The sequence below is a fragment of the Brassica oleracea genome, chromosome C2 (assembly GCF_000695525.1).
Source record: "Brassica oleracea var. oleracea cultivar TO1000 chromosome C2, BOL, whole genome shotgun sequence".
In the NCBI taxonomy this organism is placed as follows: Eukaryota; Viridiplantae; Streptophyta; class Magnoliopsida; order Brassicales; family Brassicaceae; genus Brassica; species Brassica oleracea.
The window spans coordinates 50,243,590-50,264,569 of record NC_027749.1 but is presented as its reverse complement, the minus strand read 5'-3'; the positions used below and the strand labels follow the sequence as shown (position 1 = coordinate 50,264,569).

Genomic DNA, 20,980 nt, shown 5'->3' with positions numbered 1-20,980 from the left:
TATGATAAATAAAATATTCAGTAATGTCTAAGCCTATTTTATTATAAATTAGTTTTATTTTAAGAATTTTTTCTTTCATTTGTTATATTGAACAAACTTATTTTAATATTAATTAATGTTATATTTATATATTTATCAACCACTTTTTATATTTTTACGTACACATACATATGCACATTGAAACGAGTACCTATATAACTAAATATTTACTGCAAGTGAAGATTATAATTCTATAGGAATTTGGAATATTCTTTTTTTTTAATGCTTCATGTCACCTTTGACCAAATTATAATGAAATTATTTTCCTTTATAGTTTTTTTTCTTGAACTATTATCTAGATTTGATTTGATTTTGCATGCGTTTAAAAATTATAATATGAAACGATTGGTTGACATTAGGATTTGCTAAAATGTATATAACATGAAACAAAATAAATAATAATAATCTTTGGTTTGTCACCAAAAAACGAAAAACCTCAAGCATTTTAACCGAAGAAACGAAAATAAATATGGATTCATAATGGTAGTTTTAAAATAGGAGATTAAAACCCAAAAAACAAGCTTAAAACTGAACCGATATCCAAAGTAATTAAGCAGACCTAATGTTTTATTATCTTAAAAATAACGAAATTAATAATCTCATCCCGCACAAAGTGCGGGTTACTACCTAGTGTTATATGTTTAAGAAGTAAGATGTGAGAACACTTCCCCTTCTTTTAATTATCTTATCTCTTGCTGGCAGAAAATATACATAATGTATAATTTAATATAGTATTATTATATATATATATATATGTACAAATACATAAGCCATATATCATAAATTAATGACCAGCAAATTATAATAGAACATATATGGATTATCATAAATTATCATAAATTATCATAAATTAATGAACAGCAAATTATAATAGAACATATATGGATTCATATACAGATAATTATCATAAATTATCATAAATTAATGACCAGCAAATTATAATAGAACATATATGGATTCAAGTTTTGCCAAGCATAAATTTGTTTAAGATATTGAAATCGTTTCTTTGATCCACAGTTTGGATTAATTGTTGGATCTATTAAATTTTGATATAAGATACAAATTCATAAGTATGCAAGTATATATGAGTGTTTTTATATATCAACAATATTCACTTCACAAATTTAATGGCGGATGGTGAAACATTTGCAACAATTGCACAAATGACTAAATGACATGTAACTGTCATATATAAACAAATTTTAGTACTTGTAAGTAAGTAACATATGATAGTTTCATAGATTTGCCCATTGATCTAAACATGTAATACATATTACGAATAGAAAACTCGCGACTCCATAGCAAAAATTCGGTTATTCTTTGAACATAATATATTTCTAATCCTTTTTTGAGTCACTTTTCTAAAGCTATAATGGCATAAACAAGAATTCTCACTTACTTTTTTATGTAGGGGTGAAATCTCGTTGAAAATAAGGCCAATATGATTGTGTAACTATTATATTAGAGAAACAGGAGATACTTTTTGTTATAGTCAAAGGGAGGTACAAGATGGTTCCAATCAAATCAAAGTATAATTGCTATAGCTTTTAAACGTTCATTAATTTACTACAAAATGAGCTAGGGTTTTAGAGAGCTGATATTTGAGAACATCTACAAGGCAAGGGTACAACAAGGCATGATTCATGCGTGAAAAAAAATGGGACTTCTTGGTGTACTACACCTTTACTTGTTCTTAGCTAATAATTTATCTCTGCATTAAAAAAAAATGTATGTAGTACTAATAATTTTGTTTCTTAGCAATCACCAAAGTTTAAAAATCGATAAAGAGCAATTAAGCGCTTAATATAAGATTAGCACTTCAGTGGATTATCCGAGGCATATACAGGGTCTAGGCGTTAGCGAATTATATATCTATTTATTACATATCTTATATTTATATTGCATATTTTAAAAATTTATGTGTTTAGTTAGAAACTTACTTTGATGAAATAATGCTAACTTGTGAACTTACACTAAAAACAAAATTGGAGAGAAAAATATCATCGTTTGTTTATTAGACAAATTGATGGTGAAGAGATATAACTAAATTAGTCATAATCAATTCTTATGTTACTTCATTTAACATGGGCTATGAGAAACTTACGACAATTCAGGTTATGTTTGTAACGGATTGTTCTCAACTGGTGAAAATGGTTTTGGAAACAGAAGAATGACCAGCTTTTAAAAGTTATTTGGAAGATATTAAGAGCCTGAAAAAAAGATTCATCCGATCAGAGATTATCTGTGTACCAAGGATGCAAAATAAAAAGGCGGATATCATAGCACGTAGTGCCAGAAAGCAAATGTCTTTCGTCGTTCACATGGATCAAGATCTACCGGTGTGGTTCACAGAGTCAATATGAATCTGTAAAGTTGTTGACAAAAAAAAGATCAGTTTATATCAATTTAGATCGATTTGAATTAATTTAGACAGATTTGAATTCATTTATTTTTAAAGCGAATTGATTTGCATAAATCGAATTTTAAGAGAGTTGTTTTGGTTATAACCTATACCGGTTTTTACAACATTGGCAATCTCAGTGTAATATTAATACCTTTTGAAATAATGCATTTGGTAATCAAATCCAATTCACGAGATGCCAGCTAAATTACATTTGTTTTTGGTAAAGATGTTGCTTCTTCTTTTGGACACAAATTCAATTCACGAGATGGTAAATTACATTTGTTTTTGGTAAAGATGTTGCATCTTCTTTTGGACACATGCACATTTGTAGAATTCATTGAGGTTAAGAATAAAACAAACAAAAGGATAAATCCGACGTTTTTGGTTAGAAATATTTGGAATAAAGAGAATCTTATTGATCAGCTAGAGTTGACATTCCAGATTAGACATGGGAAGTACATTTTGATTTTATGAATAACGAACTGAAGTACAGTTGACTTATATTGAAAGAGACGTACTGTAGTACAAGCTACAATACCACTAGATTTTCTATAATCTATTGATAAGATATGGTTGACAATTTCCATTTTTTTTGTAACACGTCAAGGTCAGCCAATGTAATGTTATGTTTTGTGTATGAAATAAAGGCATAAAACAAGTGAAACGTGTGCACTGAATCGTACGAGTACATTTGATTTATGAATTTTTTTAAAAAAATCAACTAATAAGACGGCACAAGCAGTGGTTTCAGCCTCCAATGTTAGCGTTTGATGCAAGAAGCAGTATAGCTTCGTGTTGATAGAGAGTAGCATTTCTTGCAGAATTACATTATAAATGATGATTCTGTTGATTTGTCACGGATCCAGATCCTTTTTGTTGAACGACATTAATGGCTTTGGTTGGTCTCCATAGCATTTGTAGATTTTGCTGATCAAATGATTATAGCCTCTCAAAAGTCAAAACTTTTTTATTTACGGGTACTACAAGTTTTTACATACTGTATTGGGTTAACCGCTAACAAATCCAGCTTACGAGAAATTGGTCCTGATTTAGATCGGTTCACCCTTGTAGACATCATCCCTAGCTTTTGTTACTACAAGTTTACACATGCTCATTTGAACCATAGCAACTAACAGTTTACGTTACTAGATTCCTCACTTGTGTCAGCCACAGTGACAACAAGTCAAAACCAAAACTCGTATACTACGACTTGGACTGCACACATGTTATGATTTTTTATTGTGCGGAATTATTCTCTTGAAATTTGTCAATGGCAGCTTCTAGATCATTACTGTCGGAGTCTGCGAATTTCAAGTAATTTTCGATGGTCTCTGAGCTTACGTTTCTAAACTGTTCGAGCCAACGGTGGTGGTTAGTCTGTTTAGATCTTGGGCGGTTGCTGATGGCTATAGCGTTGTCATTGGGGAAAAGATTTCCGAGGACAAAGACATGGATGATCGTGGTCACGAGGAGTGCGAAAACAACTAGTGTCGCAATGGCACAGAGGATCACACACAGTACTTTAGTCATAGTGTTCCTCACTACTGCTGCGTAGCTGATGGTTGCAATTGCAGCTCCGGTCATGGGAAATGTATACGCCCACCAAGACAAGGAAAGCCTTACAAAAAAACAAATTAACATTAGTCGTATTGAGCATATAAAAAGGAAAGTTTCTAAAACTTACTTGATTCCACGAAAGAAATTAATCCGAACCGCCTATTGAATTTGTAAAAAACAAAGGAAGTGAAGATTTGTGTTAGTGAATACTTTTTGTGAAGAAAAAAACATGTATGCAGAGCCGGTTTTAGGAATAGTTAAGTAAAATATTGGTTTTATACCCCCCCCTAAATTTTTTCAAGATAATATATATGGAGTTATTTTTACTATAACTCGTACTAAATTGTTTAATTTTTCAAAAATCTTTTTCTTTTTTGTCAAATTTGTTTTTGGCAAGACTGGCCTGCATGGCGATGCATGTATGAGTCAAGAATAGATGTGAAACGTACCAAGGAGAAATAGAGGAACATGGCGATGAAGTAACAGACTTTGGAGCCATAGTTGAAGGAGCCAGTGATCGTAGCCCAAGCCATGGAAGCAACACTTGGAGCGGCAACAAAAAGGAAGAACACAGGGTGAAGATCTTTAGGCAAAGTCTCATTGGTCGGTAGTCTTTGGTACAATGTCACAAACAGAACCAAGTAATGAGCCATCCCAACGGTGAAGAAAAATATTGGTCCTTCCCTAAGGCCCATTCTTGCACCAAGCAACGCCCCTACAAAGTTCCCAACGATTGCGAGATGGTTGGTCGGGTTGGCGACTCAGGAGAGCCTGCGTTGACCACCCGACATCCACTGTCCGTAAATCTTGAGCTCGAGACAGATGAAAGGAAATATGAGGACGTACCAAAGGAACTGTGGTAAGTCTGTAACTATGAAAGGTGGGACCGCTAGGGCTAAGAAGAGTAATGAAATGAAAGGCGCGAAGAAGAAGTTGATTCTGATGGGATGGTAGTATTCGCGGCGTACGGCTTCGAAGTAGAGGATGATTTTGAGGAGGTAAATAGTGGCAATGATGAGAACCAATGCGACCGAGATGAACCAGAGACTGCGGTGAATCCAGAGGGATACGTGTAGGAACTTTGTTGGCTTCGCAGTGGCTAGAGTTTTCCACATTATGGCTTGGCTGCCCACTCCAAGGCACACACCGAAGGTGGATATCGGGAAGCGGAGAAGAAATGGCCATGTTTGTTCACTTGGTAGAACGATCTCTTCTTGAGACTATAACTTCCGGAAAATAATAAAGGATAGTTAGATAGTTTTTTATTGTGAACAAACACGAATAAAAAAATAAAGAAAATAAGAACATTTAGAGAAAAAACATATTTGAGTCAAATATCCATTTTAATGTTTTTATATCGATTATTTGAATTAATAATTTACAATCTGTGAAACCGGCATTTATGCATACTCAAAATTCGATATACATTTTTTCTTTTCAAAAAACTTTGTTATCTACTAAAAGTGATAGTCCTTATAATCCTATATGATATACTGTACGGATGTACTAAGATTTAAGTCACTTCTAGAATCTACATTTCTTAGTTCATTCGTTGTTCAGGCTCAATAATTCCACATATAAGTAATATGTTAACTGAAATGAACTTCATATCAGTGTAAATGTGATAAAAACAAGCGTAGGTAAAGTACCCGGAGAGTCTCCAATTCAGGACCTTCTAAGGCAGCGAAGTATCGGTCCACAGGCATGGCTTCATGATTAGTATTTAAATGCTCCTTAGCCCGGTTTGGTGTCTCCGGTATAGAAGCTGGTTTTCTTGTGAATTGTCTCTCGAGTTTGCCTGACCAAGTCTTGAATGAGTTGTACCTGTGATCCATCAGCTTATGCGATGCATGCTTTTGATTTTGACGTTGACCGCTCTGGTGATGTTGCTGATGATGATGTTGATGTTGATGATTATCAGGGCGAAGACTATCATTATCATTATCTTGGCAGGTTTCAATGTAGAGGGATGGGACTTTGGTCACCGGCTGAGAGAGGAACTTAACGGATTTTCCAGTTGACCCACCGTTTTTGTTGTTGTCGGATGATGAAGATGTAGGATCAGCGATCATATGATCAATTGGTGAAGTTGGCATTGGAAGTGATGTCTTCCTTTGATGATTGATCGTCATCCCGGGATCCTCATTGTGATGAGCTTCCATTGTTTTGCTCGCTGATGAACTTGATGCTTCTAGACCATTCTATCCATTTATATGTAACATGATCTGGTCGGACTTAGTTATATAATAAATTTTAACCTAATGTTTGCGAGTGTGGAAGGCAATACATCAAATAATATAATTTACCAAATCAGAGGTAGAGGCATGAGAAGGATGAAAACGACTGATGAAGCGAGGACGAGGAATACTATTCTCTTTGTGATTGTCAAAGTTAACCACTTCTGTTGTAGCCTCTCTCAGCATAGCTGGGAGCTCCCCTTCTACTTCTATTTGCAAACATTTTGATCTCTCTTCCATTAAAAACAAAAATCCCCCTGTAACAGAAATGTTAACTGATTTCGTTACATATATACAAAATAATTAATCTTTTGACTTGACATGTATCACTGATTCATTCATATAACCCTTGAAGTTAATTCAATTGCATCTATACACCTTTGGTGGTTTTGACGCATACGCAGTAGAAAACAAATTCTATATTAGAGAGTATTATCAATAAAATTTGGCCCTGCAGAAGGACTTCTGGTGAGTTCTTATTGATCCAATAGATTTCCACTTTTTTCTTCGCTATTCATTTATTATTCTCTATGACTATAACATATCTTTCCAACATCATCTAGAAAAATCAATTTGGTTTTAAACTATCCAAGACTACAGACTGATAAAAACAAAATCAATTATTCTATATAAAAAAACCCCACCATTTAGCCTATTAAATCCAGGTTACCTGAATTCTCCACTTATAAACATGTACCCTAAAGACCATTCAAAGCTTAGTGTCTAGACACTACCTCGTTTTCTCAGCTGAATGGAACTCGACTACACTTACACTCTGTTGGACATAGTGGGCTAGAAAGAAAAACCACTCGTTTTTGTTGATCGTAATCAAACAATTGCACTTAGGAAAATATGTGCTGGGAGCCCTTGAAAATCCTCCTCAAATCAAGCAACAATCATACAATAAAACAGAGAAGAAATATCTATTAATCCAGCCTACGTTTATGCAACAGAGTACAAAGTATTAAATAATCGAGTTTATGAAAAACGAAAATAAGAAACACCCAATAATAATGCTTTAACAGTAATCAGAACCCTAAGTTTTGCTTGTTAAAAAAAAAAAAAAAGTTTTGGTTGTTCGTAATTCGGAACCCTATGTTTTTTTTTTTGAAACTTAGAACCCTAGGTTGAGATAAAAACAAATAAATGATCGCATATTGCCGATGCATTTGCGTTAGAAAGTATGTGAAAAAAAAAAAAAACCTAAAGAATTAATTTTGGTTTGGTGATGGAATGACTGTCAACAATGAGCAAAAAAAAAAAGCGAAAAGAGAATTGAAATGAACACTAACCTGGCGATTCTGAAATGTGCAGAGTATGAGAAATAATAAATGCTACTTGGGATTTGAAAATTTTAATTAGATCTAGACTTTTCTTGGGATGGGAAAAGTTAAAGCTAAGACGAAGGAGAAAAAAGAAAGAGATAGCTGGGAGAAAACAAAACACGTCGTAGTACTACTTACTATATATAGAGGCTAGTTCGTCCTAGCCGTATTTTCTCTCGGGCCTTAAAATCGAGGTCTCGTCGGCGGCATTCTTGCTTCTCGACGCTGGTGGCGTTCTTCTTCGCCGGCGTCGAGCTCTTACCTCCTCTTTCTTGTTGCTCTTCAATCTCTTGTTTGTCATGGTCTCTCTGTTAGTGCTCTGTATGTCGTCATTGTCCGGGTCTCGTCGGATCTGTACCTATGTGTACATCAGAACGGCTCTCCTCTCCGGCGGACCTCATGGTGCTTGCTCAAGCTTCACTCCCGCTCACCAAGTCTTCTCCACCGTGTCCTTCGGTCTCCTGTCCTGTCACGCTTCCACCACCATCACTCCAGCAGGGCACTGTCACGCCTGCCTGGCTTCCGAGACCGACGACGACCCCCACTGAAAACCTCTCACATATCCGCTGCAATCTCCTCTCCCGTCCGTAGATCTAGTGATCATCGCATCGTGTGGTACCGGCGAGATCCGTTTATCAAGCGACATATCCAGCGCATCTCCGATCTGCTACACCGGTTTCTCTGACCACTCCGACGAGATCCTCGCCTCAGCGTCTCCATCTGCGCCTCACTATCTTCATCTTTGCCGTCGAGATCAAGCCGATTGGTATCTTGAGATGGGCCTTCATTTTTCTGTGATGGATTTGTCGAGCTCTGTTGAGTTCCCTTTGACCATCTCTGTGTTGATTCTCAAGAGGATGTGTTCCACTTGCCAGTGGATCAGTTTTAGCTACAAGACGAGCTTGTTTACCCGATACGGTAATATCGGTGTTCAAAGTATGATATCTGAAACGCATCCTGCCATGGATCTGTTCCACTTTTCCTTCGACCCTTTCACCTCCACTTCACCGCAACCTCTCAAGCCTCACCTCCCAGTGGTCCTCATGATTAAAGCTCCGACGCTTAGCCTAATCTGGAGACACCGTTTACAAGTAGCGGTTTTATCAAATCGACACTGACGCTCCCCTTGCGACTCCATCTCCTCCTCGTCGCTGGATCTACTGTGCAAGAGTGTGGAAGCGCCAGATTTGTTCGTTACTACATCACTGCTGCGCTTCCATCACACTATGCCGTCTCAAGCATCGACGGTTCTTCACAGAGCCGGATCTATGACCCTCCCAATCTCCTCATCGCTGAAACTATCGTGCAAGAGTGTGGACTCGCCAGAACTACTAACTACATCACCGCTGCGCCTCCATCACATTACGCCATCTCAAGCATCGACGGTTCTTCACAGAGTCAGCTATGCAACCTTCTAACCGGAGTTGTTGCACGGAGATCCAACCACCCCCAAGCTTTTTACCTCTTATCCGATGTTTGCTCACACACGTTCTGGTTGAACGAGTGCGATGACTGTATGCTTAGGTTTCTTTCGGTTACAAATTATTGGACTCGACACAGTAATGTTGAGTTCCGAAGTTTGGACCCAATTAAACCATCAGCTCGATCGTCAAACTTCATCCTAGGCGCCTCTTTGGAGGCAAAGCTAGAGCTTGAGATTCACCTAGTCTCTTCGATAAGTTTTTGTTGGGTTTAAAGCTGATTGTGTTTGTTTCATCGTCATATCAAGTCAGATAGGACTTCGTACTCTTAATGTTGTCTACGGTTCTGGAGCTTCTCACCTAAGGCTCTTGCCATTCAACATTCCAACGTCTTCTTATAGGTTTATCAACGTCGTTTTTGACTATCAGTTGTTCTTTCGAACAATTACCATGGGAACAAAAGTGGAGCTTCCCTTTGGGTTTATTCGTTTCGCTGAGCATGACTCGCCCCTAGATGGTTCTATCTTTAGTTGTTTTGTAATGTTTTCTAGCTTCATTCTACCGTTGAGCATGTCTTCGGGATCTTTTGCTTCAGTTGTAAACTTTTATGCTCTTTGAGCTTTTTAATATAAGATTGGTGTTACAAAAAAAAGAGGTATGTTGACGTCAAAGTTTTCAACGTTGCCGCCTTCTTCAAAAAAATTAAAGTTGACGTTGAAATGTCAGAACATATTACACTTGAAACAACTTATTTTTGTAAAACATCTACTAATCATTCTTTTAACATGATAATCTATGAACCAGAATAGAAGACTACTTCTCAAGAAAGAGTGTTGATCCACTTAATACCCAATATTCATTAGCGATAGAAGAGGTAATGAGAATTATGAGAGCTTATAATTAAGTTGATAATGGACCCAGCACGCATTCTCAACTTATACTTTGTCATCCTTTTTTGAGCAAAGAACTCATGGAACTGAGGATTGTTGTACTCGGAACCATTATCACATTGCAGGGGGAGCGTATGTCTTTATTGAAATGAGTTTTGACATACGTGTGGAAGTACAGAAACTTTGAGAATACATCTGCTTTGCTTCGTAAGGGATAAACCCACGATCCGTACAAGCATAGTGGACCAGAGGCGGTCCCACTAAAAAATTAGATTGATCAACTGACACATGTGAAATTATGAAAAATAGTTCTTTTGTATATTAAAAAGTGTAGATTCGGTAACATAAATGGTAATTTAGTGGGTTTGACACCTCTTAACCCGGATTCAATACTCCAAATGACACTTTTGTTATAATTTTTTTTAAATTCTATATTATGACACAGGTAAACATAATTGTTGGGTCTGCCACTGTAGTGGATCCAGTAGTGGATTTACAAGCATATAAAGCCACTAAATTTGTTTAAATTAAAATTCAATTCAGTTCAATAATATAATAAACTTTGTGACAGAACTCCAAGTGTAGTTTATTTTCCTTCCCCATAGTCGTTTTGTTCTTTTTTCATACAATATGCTCTGTTTTTACAGAAGAGTAACTATTGATTTTTGATGGGCTGGAAGGTTTGTCGTATTTCTGTAACATTCTTCTCATCTCTTTCCTTCTTCAATTGCCTTCTTCAATTGGGCTTCAATATTGGGCGAAGGGTTAACTTGGACTGAAAGTAAAGTTGAAGGCAAAACTTCTGTGACAAGAGACTCTGCCATAGCAAAGAATGTTGAGTTTGTGGAGGACCTAGTGTAATTAGCGAAGAAATTGAAATAGACATAAGCAGAAAATCAAGAATCAGCAGATAGAACATAATAAATCAGCATGTAACATATCCAAGTTTGACAAGACAAAACAACAAGGCCTAATCAAAGGCTCAACTGGACCCAATTCTCAATTTAATTTATTAAAAATATAACAGTTTGAGTTATAAATAGTCTTGGTTTTGAACGATCAATCAACACAGTCAGTCGCTGGCCGTGGCCATATAGTTTCTACGATACGCAGCTGCGTTTGTCGGAATCAACATCTCTTTGAATCCTTCATCCACCAAATGTGCACCCAACATTTTCAAAGCCAACTGATAAATAACATAATAAGTCATCAAGACAACAAATATGTAACCGTTGTTGAACATGTAAAACATGTGTGTAAAAATAGCAAGAAAGTATTAAGTATATATATCTTTACCGCAAAAGTTCTGAGGCTATGCCAAAAGCGACGGGGCGAAGGAAAGGGAGAGAGCAAGTAGCCCATGGAGGTGAGGGTGATGGCTACAAGATGAAGAACTAGAGTAAGGGGACGAGGGTTCATGCCTCCAAGAATAGCCATCATTCCGGTTGTTCGGAAACCACCACTGCACAGGTAATTAAAGCAACCTTGTCGCATTCCCTCTCTTGCTTCGTCTGTTGTAGCGATTAGCACTTGTGAAAAGACAGCAGCCAGCGTGTTCACAGTAGCCGCCATTGGCTTTTGCCGTCCAAAATCAACACAAATAGAAAACGAATGTCATATATAATACATCTTAATTAACTTTATGTGAGCACTTTAGGTAATGGCTAATACTAATGTACAATGTGAATGTGTCCAAATGTTCCCTAAGTGATCGTTAACTAAAAGAGTCATATATACGCCTAACATGACCTAATCTAGAGTATAAAATGATATGAGCCGCTTCACTTATTGCTATTTTTTTCGAAATATAGATCCCATGAACTTTTACACATTTATACAAACAACCAACCTTGCGGATGATGTAAAAGGACTTGATAAGTTCCGAGACTTTCTTGGTGTTACCAATGTTAGGCAATGACCTTAGAAGATTACGTATAATGAGAACGTCCGAGAGTGCAACCATCATCCCTGAAGCTATTATAGGATGACGCATATTGAATGCATCTCCCAACACAATAACTCCTTTCTTATCACACGGCTTCGCTGACATACTCATAGTCGCATGTATTTTTACCTCTAGTAGTCCCTCGTCAACCCCTTTCAAAAGAGTCTCCCGGAGCTTTCCAGTTTCAGGTATCTACGGCACGTAAGGGATTAATGATACAAACTAAGTTATATAAACAGAATTACACCATTCGAAATCAAAGAAACTCCTTATGATTCCTTGAATACGTACCTGAGGAGCCACAGTTTTCTTAAGAAAGTTAACCATATCGCCATTCGCCATAGAAGGAATACTGTCGGCAGGAAGCTCAGCAGCAACGCGGACCTCATCGCTGGTTATTTGATATATAACACATGGGAAAGGTTTACAAAAAGTCAGATGCATACTATGAGGATCTTCAAGTCGGCTATTCTTCACGACGAAACCCACGAAATGCGAGAGCACTTCCTCCTGTTTACATATAGACGTATATATATGATCATGAAACTTAGTGAGAATATAAAAAGGTCTACATTAATGCTTAAGAGAGTGAGTGTCCACTCACTTTATTATCAATGGCTGACCGACGAAGGTTTGAATAGCAACCGTCACATACCACAGTGAGTGGTGCGAAAGCAGTTATTTCTTCTCCTGCGCTATTCTTGTATGTCACTCCTTTAACCATTCCTTTTTCTTCTATCAAAGACTTCACTGTTCCTTCTTCTAGTTGCACACTGCCAATGTTTATTGCATTGTATATACTAAATAAGAGATGATAATATATAAGAGTAGGTGGTAGATCATTTTACTCATTAGTATTGACTATTGATTACAGTTCCATGTTACAAAAAAAAAACACTGCTATATGTACATATATATGCACGTACTTGGCAAGAGAAGCTGCCTTTTTGCGTAGCCGTTGTACTAGACGGCCATTACGTAAGAATCTACCCTGTGGTTCATAAGGAAACTTAGTGCTACTCGGGTAATACAAGGTCCCATGTTTTCCGTCCTTGTAAATTGCCAAGGAATGTGATTCTTGAGCGTCTATCTCTTTCAAACAATCTAGTAGATACCATAACTGAGTTTAGATACATCCATATGCGTAGGCAACAAGAGATCAAGCATCATTGTGTAGTGATGAATGTGAAGAGAAAGAGAGAGAGAAACCTTCAAGGCCAAGCTGAGCTAACTTGAGGCGTCCTCCTGCTTGCATCAGCTCTCCCATAAATCTTTGAGGTTCTTTCAAGTCCCTCTCTATCACATGTACTCGCCGCCCATCCTAGATCCGCATGTAGATCATATACACATACTGAATAGCTACTAACGACATAACTTAAAATAACATTTCTGTAGAAACTCATCGAAATTAGTACGTAAAATTCAAATTGTCAGATCAAGATTTTTTGTTTTTTCGTAATTGTTTTCCTGCATAGTGCATCCGCATTCCTTTTTTGTTGTTGTATTTATGGACGGACACTCATGCACCTACATTTACTCTCTTTATTGTAGTCTCTCTTTTAAGGAAATACGGCGACCACATTTTTCCTTAAATGTTGGACTAAAAGCTAAAAAATGGTTCTGAAAAATATTACACCAAACACACACACACTTATAAGTTATAAATATAATACATTTTTACCATTTCCATTGATTTTATTAGGATAACTATGTAATCTTTCCATATCTAGTATTGTCCTTATCACAATAGGAATAGGGAATATATAGGATTATATAAACAAGACCTTCAGGTCATGAATCAATAACATAAAACAGATTATCGATTATAGAACTTCTCATGGTATCAGAGCCACGACACTAATCTTTTTCGAAACCGACTCTCTGAACTTGAATCAAAATTGATTCACTCGACCTCCAACCTTGAATCAAAGTAACTTTCTCGATCTCCAACCTCGACACAACCGATTATGGCAGGAACTCTTGAAACAACAACAACCCGACGAAGGATCTCTCCGTATGATTTATCGGCTAATGATAATCCTGGAGCTATTATCTCTCAGCCTTTACTCAACGGGCGAAACTATGATGAATGGGCACAAAATCTACGTGTTGCCTTAAGCGCACAGAAGAAATTTGGCTTCATCGACGGCACAATACCGAAACCGACTACTGATTCTTCTGATTATGAAGATTGGATAGCAAATAACCATCTTCTTGTCACATGGATCAAGCTCACCATTGAACCGAAACTGCGATCTAACATCTCTCATAAAGAATACGCCAAGGATCTATGGGATAATATCAAACGACGATTTGCACTTAAAAGCGGAGCTAGATATCAACAACTTCGATCTTCTCTTGCAAACTGTCGTCAATCTGGATCCTCGGTAGAAGACTACTTTGGACGCTTGACTAAAATTTGGGACTCCATGGCAGAATGCTTCACGCTTACAACATGTAAGTGTAATAAGTGTGAATGCAATCTAATGGAAGCTCACGAAAAAGAACGCGACATTATTCGGGTTCATGATTTTCTGTTTGGGCTTGACGATGCAACTCACGGCGCTGTACGCTCCCAAATTTGTGCTCAAATCCCTATTCCCGATCTCGACATTGTCTACCAAACTATCGTCCAGAACGAGACAGTCCAACAGATTTCACAGAAAGAAACATCGGCTGTGCTAAGTTTTGCAGCTCAAACACCAGCACCATCGTCTTCTTCTACAAACTCTCGACAAACAAACCAGAGCTATGACAGCTCCCGACAAACAAACTCAAACAATGGCGGTTCTCGACCTCGCTATATAAATCTCGACGCCAACATCACTTGCACCGCTTGTGGCCGTCTTGGTCATAGAGCAACATGATGTTTTCGCGTAATTGGATATCCAGAATGGTGGGGAACCAGACCAAGAAACAGAAACAGCAATCAAGCAGGACAAAACATCACACCATCAACGGAATCACCATCGACTACGCAAGTGAACTCCTCTCAGATAGCTGCATCATCTTCTCAAATCAAAGCACACTCTGCTCTCACAGAAACAGATCGACAAGGTCTTGCTGGTCTTACCGATGCTCAATGGCATACACTAGTTACACTTATGAACTCTCAGAAGACACGATCCGATTCCAGACTCAGCGATAAGAACAATGAACCACTTTGGATCTTGGATACAGGGGCCACACATCATATGACAGGCCGCCTTGATCTTCTCGAAAATATCCGACCAGTCACACAAGTTTCCGTGACACTACCAGCTGGAGCAAACGTTTTGACTACTCAGCAAGGCAACATCAAATTGACATCCCATATACACTTGAAAAACGTGTATTATGTGTATGGGTTTCACACAAATCTAATATCTTTCGGCCAATTGTTAACTGATCAATCTCTTGTTGGCCAAGTTACTGATAAACTTGTCGTTTTACAGGACCGCACCACGAGGACGCTGATTGGAGCGGGTGAACGTGAGAGTGAGGGACTGTACCACTTCCGAGGGATTGAGACTGTGACTGCGTTCCAGACAAATACAACTGACGAAGGACTTCTCTGGCACCACCGTCTTGGTCATCCATCATCTCGCATTGTGGGCTTACTTCCGAATGTTCGTCTAAAATCTAGTAGTAAACTATGCTTCTCAAATTGTGATTTCTGTTTTCGATCTAAACAAACAAGAAACCCGTTTCCTGAAAGTTATAATAAAGCTTCTACTTCTTTTGAACTGATTCATTGTGACTTATGGGGACCCTACCGTACTGCTGCTCTTTGTGGATCACGATATTTTTTAACTATAGTCGACGACTACTCTCGAGCCGTTTTGTTATATCTCCTCCCCGACAAAACAGAGGTATCCGCACGACTTAAAGAATTCATAGCTCTTGTGAAACGCGAGTTCAACTGCAACATCAAAACAATACAAAGCGATAATGGAACCGAGTTTATGTGTCTCTCTAAGTATTTTCGCCAAGAAGGGATCCTACACGAAACATCCTGCGTTGCGACACCACAACAAAACGGACGAGTCAAGAGGAAACATACACATATACTAAACGTTGCTCGATCTTTACGTTTTCAAGCTGGTCTCCCTATTGAATTCTGGGCAGAATGTGCTCTAACAGCATGTTACCTAATAAACAGAACACCGACGAAAATCTTGAATGACAAGACTCCCTTCGAGCTGTTATTTGGCCGCACACCAGTTCTTGATCAAATACGAGTCTTTGGCTGCCTGTGTTACGCTCATAACCTAAACCACCACGGTGATAAATTCGCTTCTTGCAGTAGACGTTGTGTCTTCTTGGGATATCCCTATGGCAAGAAAGGATGGCGACTTTATGATCTAGAAAAAGAAGAAGTATTTAACTCTCGGGATGTCTTGTTTCAAGAAGACGTATTTCCATATCTACAGACCACGAATGATATTGAACCAACAACTCAAGAATTAACCTCGACCTCAACACCTATTGAAGATGACGACTATGAACCTAACCGAACATCGGACCAACCGACGACTTCTACTGACATGATCACGCCACCACCTGCAAATAATGACCAGCTTGGTCGTGGCCATCGAAACAAGAAACCACCAACAAAACTTGCCGACTACGTCACAGATACAATTCCGCAGATCTCTACCAGCACAGTCTCGATCAACACAGTCACCATCACCACTCTCACCACCACCTCTTCATCATCGACCTCAGGTACGGACCACCCACTTTCGGATTATCATATATATGATCGTTTTTCTCAATCCCATCGCAGTTATCTAGTAGCTCTCTCCATTGCAACTGAGCCACGCTCTTATCGCGAAGCAATGCAAGATAAGGCTTGGAGAGAAGCTATGCGACTTGAGATAGATGCTTTAGAACTCAACGAAACATGGGACATTCAAGAACTCCCTTCGGGAAAGATTGCTCTTGGATGTAAGTGGGTCTTTCGAATCAAACTTAAAGCTGACGGCACGCTTGAAAGATATAAAGCACGCCTTGTGGTACTTGGGAATAATCAAATTGAAGGTATTGACTATGGCGAAATCTTTGCACCCGTTGCCAAGATGACTACGGTTCGAATATTTCTTGATTTAGCGGCAAAACATGATTATGACGTTCATCAGATGGACGTTCATAACGCTTTTCTTCACAGTGATTTGGATGAAGAAGTTTACATAAAACTGCCTCCTGGTTTCCGTTCCGACTCTGATAATCGAGTATGCCGTCTGCGAAAGTCTCTATACGGTCTTAAACAAGCTCTCATATGCTGGTTCGCCAAGTTAACAAAAGCTTTACGAGCTTTTGGATTTTCTCAATCAAGAAGCGACTACTCCTTGTTCGTCTACAACAAAAACGGCAACATACTACGAGTCTTGGTCTATGTCGATGACTTAATTATCGCCGGAAACTCCTCTTCTTCCATCACAGATTTCAAGACATACTTATCAACATGTTTTCACATGAAGGATCTTGGAGTTTTAAAATATTTTTTAGGTATCGAAGTGGCTCGTAGTACTGATGGTTTCTATCTCTGCCAAAGGAAATATTGTCTTGACATTATCAACGAAGTAGGCATGCTTGGATGCAAACCGGCGGGATTCCCACTTGATCAGCGTCACCATCTCGACGAAGAAACCGGAAATCTCCTACCTGATCCAGGAAGATACAGTCGTCTTGTTGGTCGCTTGGTATATCTCGCCTCCACACGACCCGACCTCGCGTTCTCTATTCATGTTCTGACACAATACATGCAGTCTCCTCAAACAGAACATTGGGACGCGGCCGTTCATGTGATTCGATATTTAAAAGACACTATTGGCCAAGGGATCTTCCTACGCGCAGCTCCTCCAATACATGTAACTGGCTGGTCCGACTCCGACTGGGTTGGATGCTCTGCTTCTCGACGTTCTGTAACAGGATGGCTCGTACAGATTGGAACTTCCATTGTTTCATGGAAATCTCAAAAACAGGATACGGTATCTTTGTCCTCAACCGAAGCGGAATATAGAGCAATGACTGAAGTTCTTAAAGAACTTTTGTGGATCAAAGGACTACTTCTTGACTTCAGCATCAACCATACTGACCCAATGACTCTACGATGCGATAATCAATCTGCTATCTACCTCAGTTTGAATCCAGTCTTTCATGAAAGAACTAAACATGCTGAAGCCGAATGTCATTTCATCCGAGATTTCATTATCAACAGAACAATTTCGACGAAGCATGTCTCCTCCAAAGAACAACTAGCGGACATCCTCACGAAAGCACTCGGACAGAAGGAATTTGACATTTTTCTTTACAAGTTGGGCATTCGAGACCTTTATGCTCCAACTTGAGGGAAGGTATTAGGATAACTATGTAATCTTTCCATATCTAGTATTGTCCTTATCACAATAGGAATAGGAAATATATAGGATGTATATAAACAAGACCTTCAGGTCATGAATCAATAACACAAAACAGATTATCGATTATAGAACTTCTCAGATTTAGTTTATTTTCATATATTCCAAAATATAAATGAAGGGATATATATATATATATATGTGTGTGTATATATATATATCCATGTCTAAACCCTCTAAAATCATTACAATCGGTTAAATCTTACACCCTCTATATAGTATCAGCCCCCTGATCAACAGAAAAAGGTTTATCTGACTTTTAAGATATATATCTGATTAAAGAAGCTGAACACAACGTATGAAAAGCTACCAAAAACCTACTTCAATTAGTTATATAGGTTTTAAAACATCAACATAAATTTGAACTAAAATCATCTCTACTAGATCACTACAATTAACATGGCAGATCTAAATTTCTTAGATATATAACCAACCTATGAAATTGACCGTACCGTGATTAATTTATGAATGTATAAACCGAAGAAAACTGTTACATGCGCAAATATACCTTAGCAAGAGCATAAGCTAGAGCCGATCCTGCCACACCCGCCCCAACGATTATAACATCAGCGACACCATCTCTTCTCTCCTCTGTCTCGGCCTCTGCTTCCTCGGCTGCCGTCTTCTTTCTCTTGATGAGGTGAAAAACTATCCATGTCAGAATGAAGGCGAGAAGCGTCCATAACCACGCGTATGTCGGTACCATTTCTGCTTAGTAGTAAGATTTCTGTCTTTCTTTGAAATGATATTGTTAAATAGGAATTTATATATCTAAGTTCCAGAAACATGCTCTTTAAATAGGATAAACCCACAATGTCAAGCCTCGACAAGAAAAATAATATTAAATATATGTAATGAATAAGAAATCCACAGCTTAGCAAACTAATATATTAGCAGACATAAGAACAAATCAGATTCATTGATAATTGTATTTGCACGACAATTCTAGGTAATAATTTCATTTGATTAACTAGTTATATGGTTTCTTTTTATTCTTATTTTTAATATGGTTTCTAATTAATATGAGTTCTTTTTTTTTTGTCAACAATTAATATGAGTTCTCAAAAATGTATCAAATTTATTCTCGTAGTTGAAAAATAATTTATTGGAATTAATTTTCTCAAGAACATACATATTGTGGCTTTTTTAAATCTATGTCTAATTTTTTATTTTCCGATCAGTACTTATCCACTTTAGACCTGAAACCTGAAGGTAGTTGTTAAAAAAAAGACATAAAGTAAAGTTCGTATGAATTTTAGTTTGGATTTTTCCAAAAGGACTAATATTAAATGAGAAAACATCCATAAAAACTCTCAACTTTCAAATTAAAGCCAAAAAAACTTTGAACTCATGTTTGAACCAAAAAATACTCCAATTTTCAAATTTTGGTCATTTTAACTTTCATTTTTTGTTGACTAGACCATTTTAAAAGCCTAGAAAGTCAACTTTTAAATCTGCAAACATTTGTTAACTCACTAAACAATGTCGTTTAAAAAACTGATTAAACATTAATGAAATAATGTCGTTTTACATCTGTAAACATTTAAATCATCTTCTCTTTCGCGAACCTAAATTTTCTAATTCTCTAATCTTTCCATCTTCTAATCTCCAAAACCCAGAGCCATTGATAATGCAAAGGATGAGAGCGATGTGATTACTTTGGGTTCGTTGTAGTGAGAGATCTTAAGTGGAAAGTGTTAGAAAGTCTATGATTGAACAACAAAATCAAGTCTGGTGAAGAAGGTGATAATAAAAATGATAGTGAGACTAATGAAAATAATAATGAGGCTGAGAATAATGGTAATTGTGTCGAAGAAGAATCTTTAAGTAGTATTTAAAATGATGTTGTTTAGCAAGTTAACAAACGTTTACGGTTTAATAGTTGACTTTCCAAGTTTCTAAAATGGTCCAGCCAACAAAAGATAAAAGTTAAAAATGGTCAACATTTAAAAATTGGAGTATTTTTTTGCTCAAACACAAGTTTGAAGGTTTTTTTGGCTTTATTTGAAAGTTCAGGATTTTATTGGTAGTTTTCTCAATATTAAATAGAGTTTGAATATCTTTTATATTTGTCTAAACTTTTAATCTGAAATTCTGTTTGCATTGACAACAAACTTTTTCTCAAATCAAGTGCCGTACAAACCTTTGGTTTCCTACCTCCAGCAAAACCTGATGCACATCCGTAATCACCAACAACTCTTTCATCTACCCCTGGTTACACTATAAGGGTTTCTTAACCCTTGTTGTATGATTAGGACATTCACCACCTAATCTTTGCGGCACTATCAGGAATATCCATCTACACTTTATATTGTTGTTAGGAATGGACTTTCAGCACAAGTCTCCTGGATTCTTGATCGCGAAGTCATTTTGAAAATACTCCTCCCACAATTGAAGCTTTTTAAATTTTCTAACTAGTCTATACCATACATACTTCCTCTTTTTTTTATCGTTGATCGCCGTCTTCGAATTTAAAGGGTATTTTGTTTTTTGTAATGTTTATCATTCGTTTTGATATTAATTATATTTTTTTAAATTTATGTCAAACTTTTTATTGTCTGTTTAATATAATATTGTCTGTTTTGAACATGAAAACAAAGCCCAGATAAATTTAATTTCGATATTTTTTGTTTACTAACATTTTTAATATGGAATTTTGTTTGCATTCACACCATATAGTTGACTTTTTAATAGAAAACGTTGGGATTGTGTTAACTTTCTGTTGCTTGTACTCTTCCAATACGAAGAAAAAAACGTGCGA

The 20,980-nt window shown here is 37.2% G+C and overlaps 2 protein-coding genes and 1 pseudogene across 2 annotated transcripts; 1 reads left to right on the top strand and 2 right to left on the bottom strand.

The window, feature by feature from the left end:
* Positions 1–3,601: 3,601 nt before the first annotated feature.
* On the bottom strand, positions 3,602–6,477 carry LOC106326142 (annotated as a pseudogene).
* Positions 6,478–8,715: 2,238 nt separating this feature from the next.
* Positions 8,716–9,618, top strand: LOC106325802 (the record flags this gene model as incomplete). Its single annotated transcript, XM_013763853.1, is given in 1 exon segment — positions 8,716–9,618. A coding segment is annotated over 1 exon segment (543 nt), but the record flags the coding sequence as incomplete, so codon positions are not given.
* Positions 9,619–10,598: 980 nt separating this feature from the next.
* LOC106323003 (squalene epoxidase 4-like) lies at positions 10,599–18,925 on the bottom strand. The gene is made up of 8 exons (XM_013761162.1): positions 18,728–18,925; positions 13,028–13,139; positions 12,745–12,922; positions 12,423–12,591; positions 12,110–12,328; positions 11,723–12,010; positions 11,170–11,448; positions 10,599–11,059 (listed from the first exon to the last, which is right to left on the bottom strand). Exons 1-8 carry the CDS (start codon positions 18,923–18,925, stop codon positions 10,946–10,948), a joined length of 1,557 nt encoding a protein of 518 aa, XP_013616616.1. The 3' UTR covers positions 10,599–10,945.
* Positions 18,926–20,980: the final 2,055 nt, after the last annotated feature.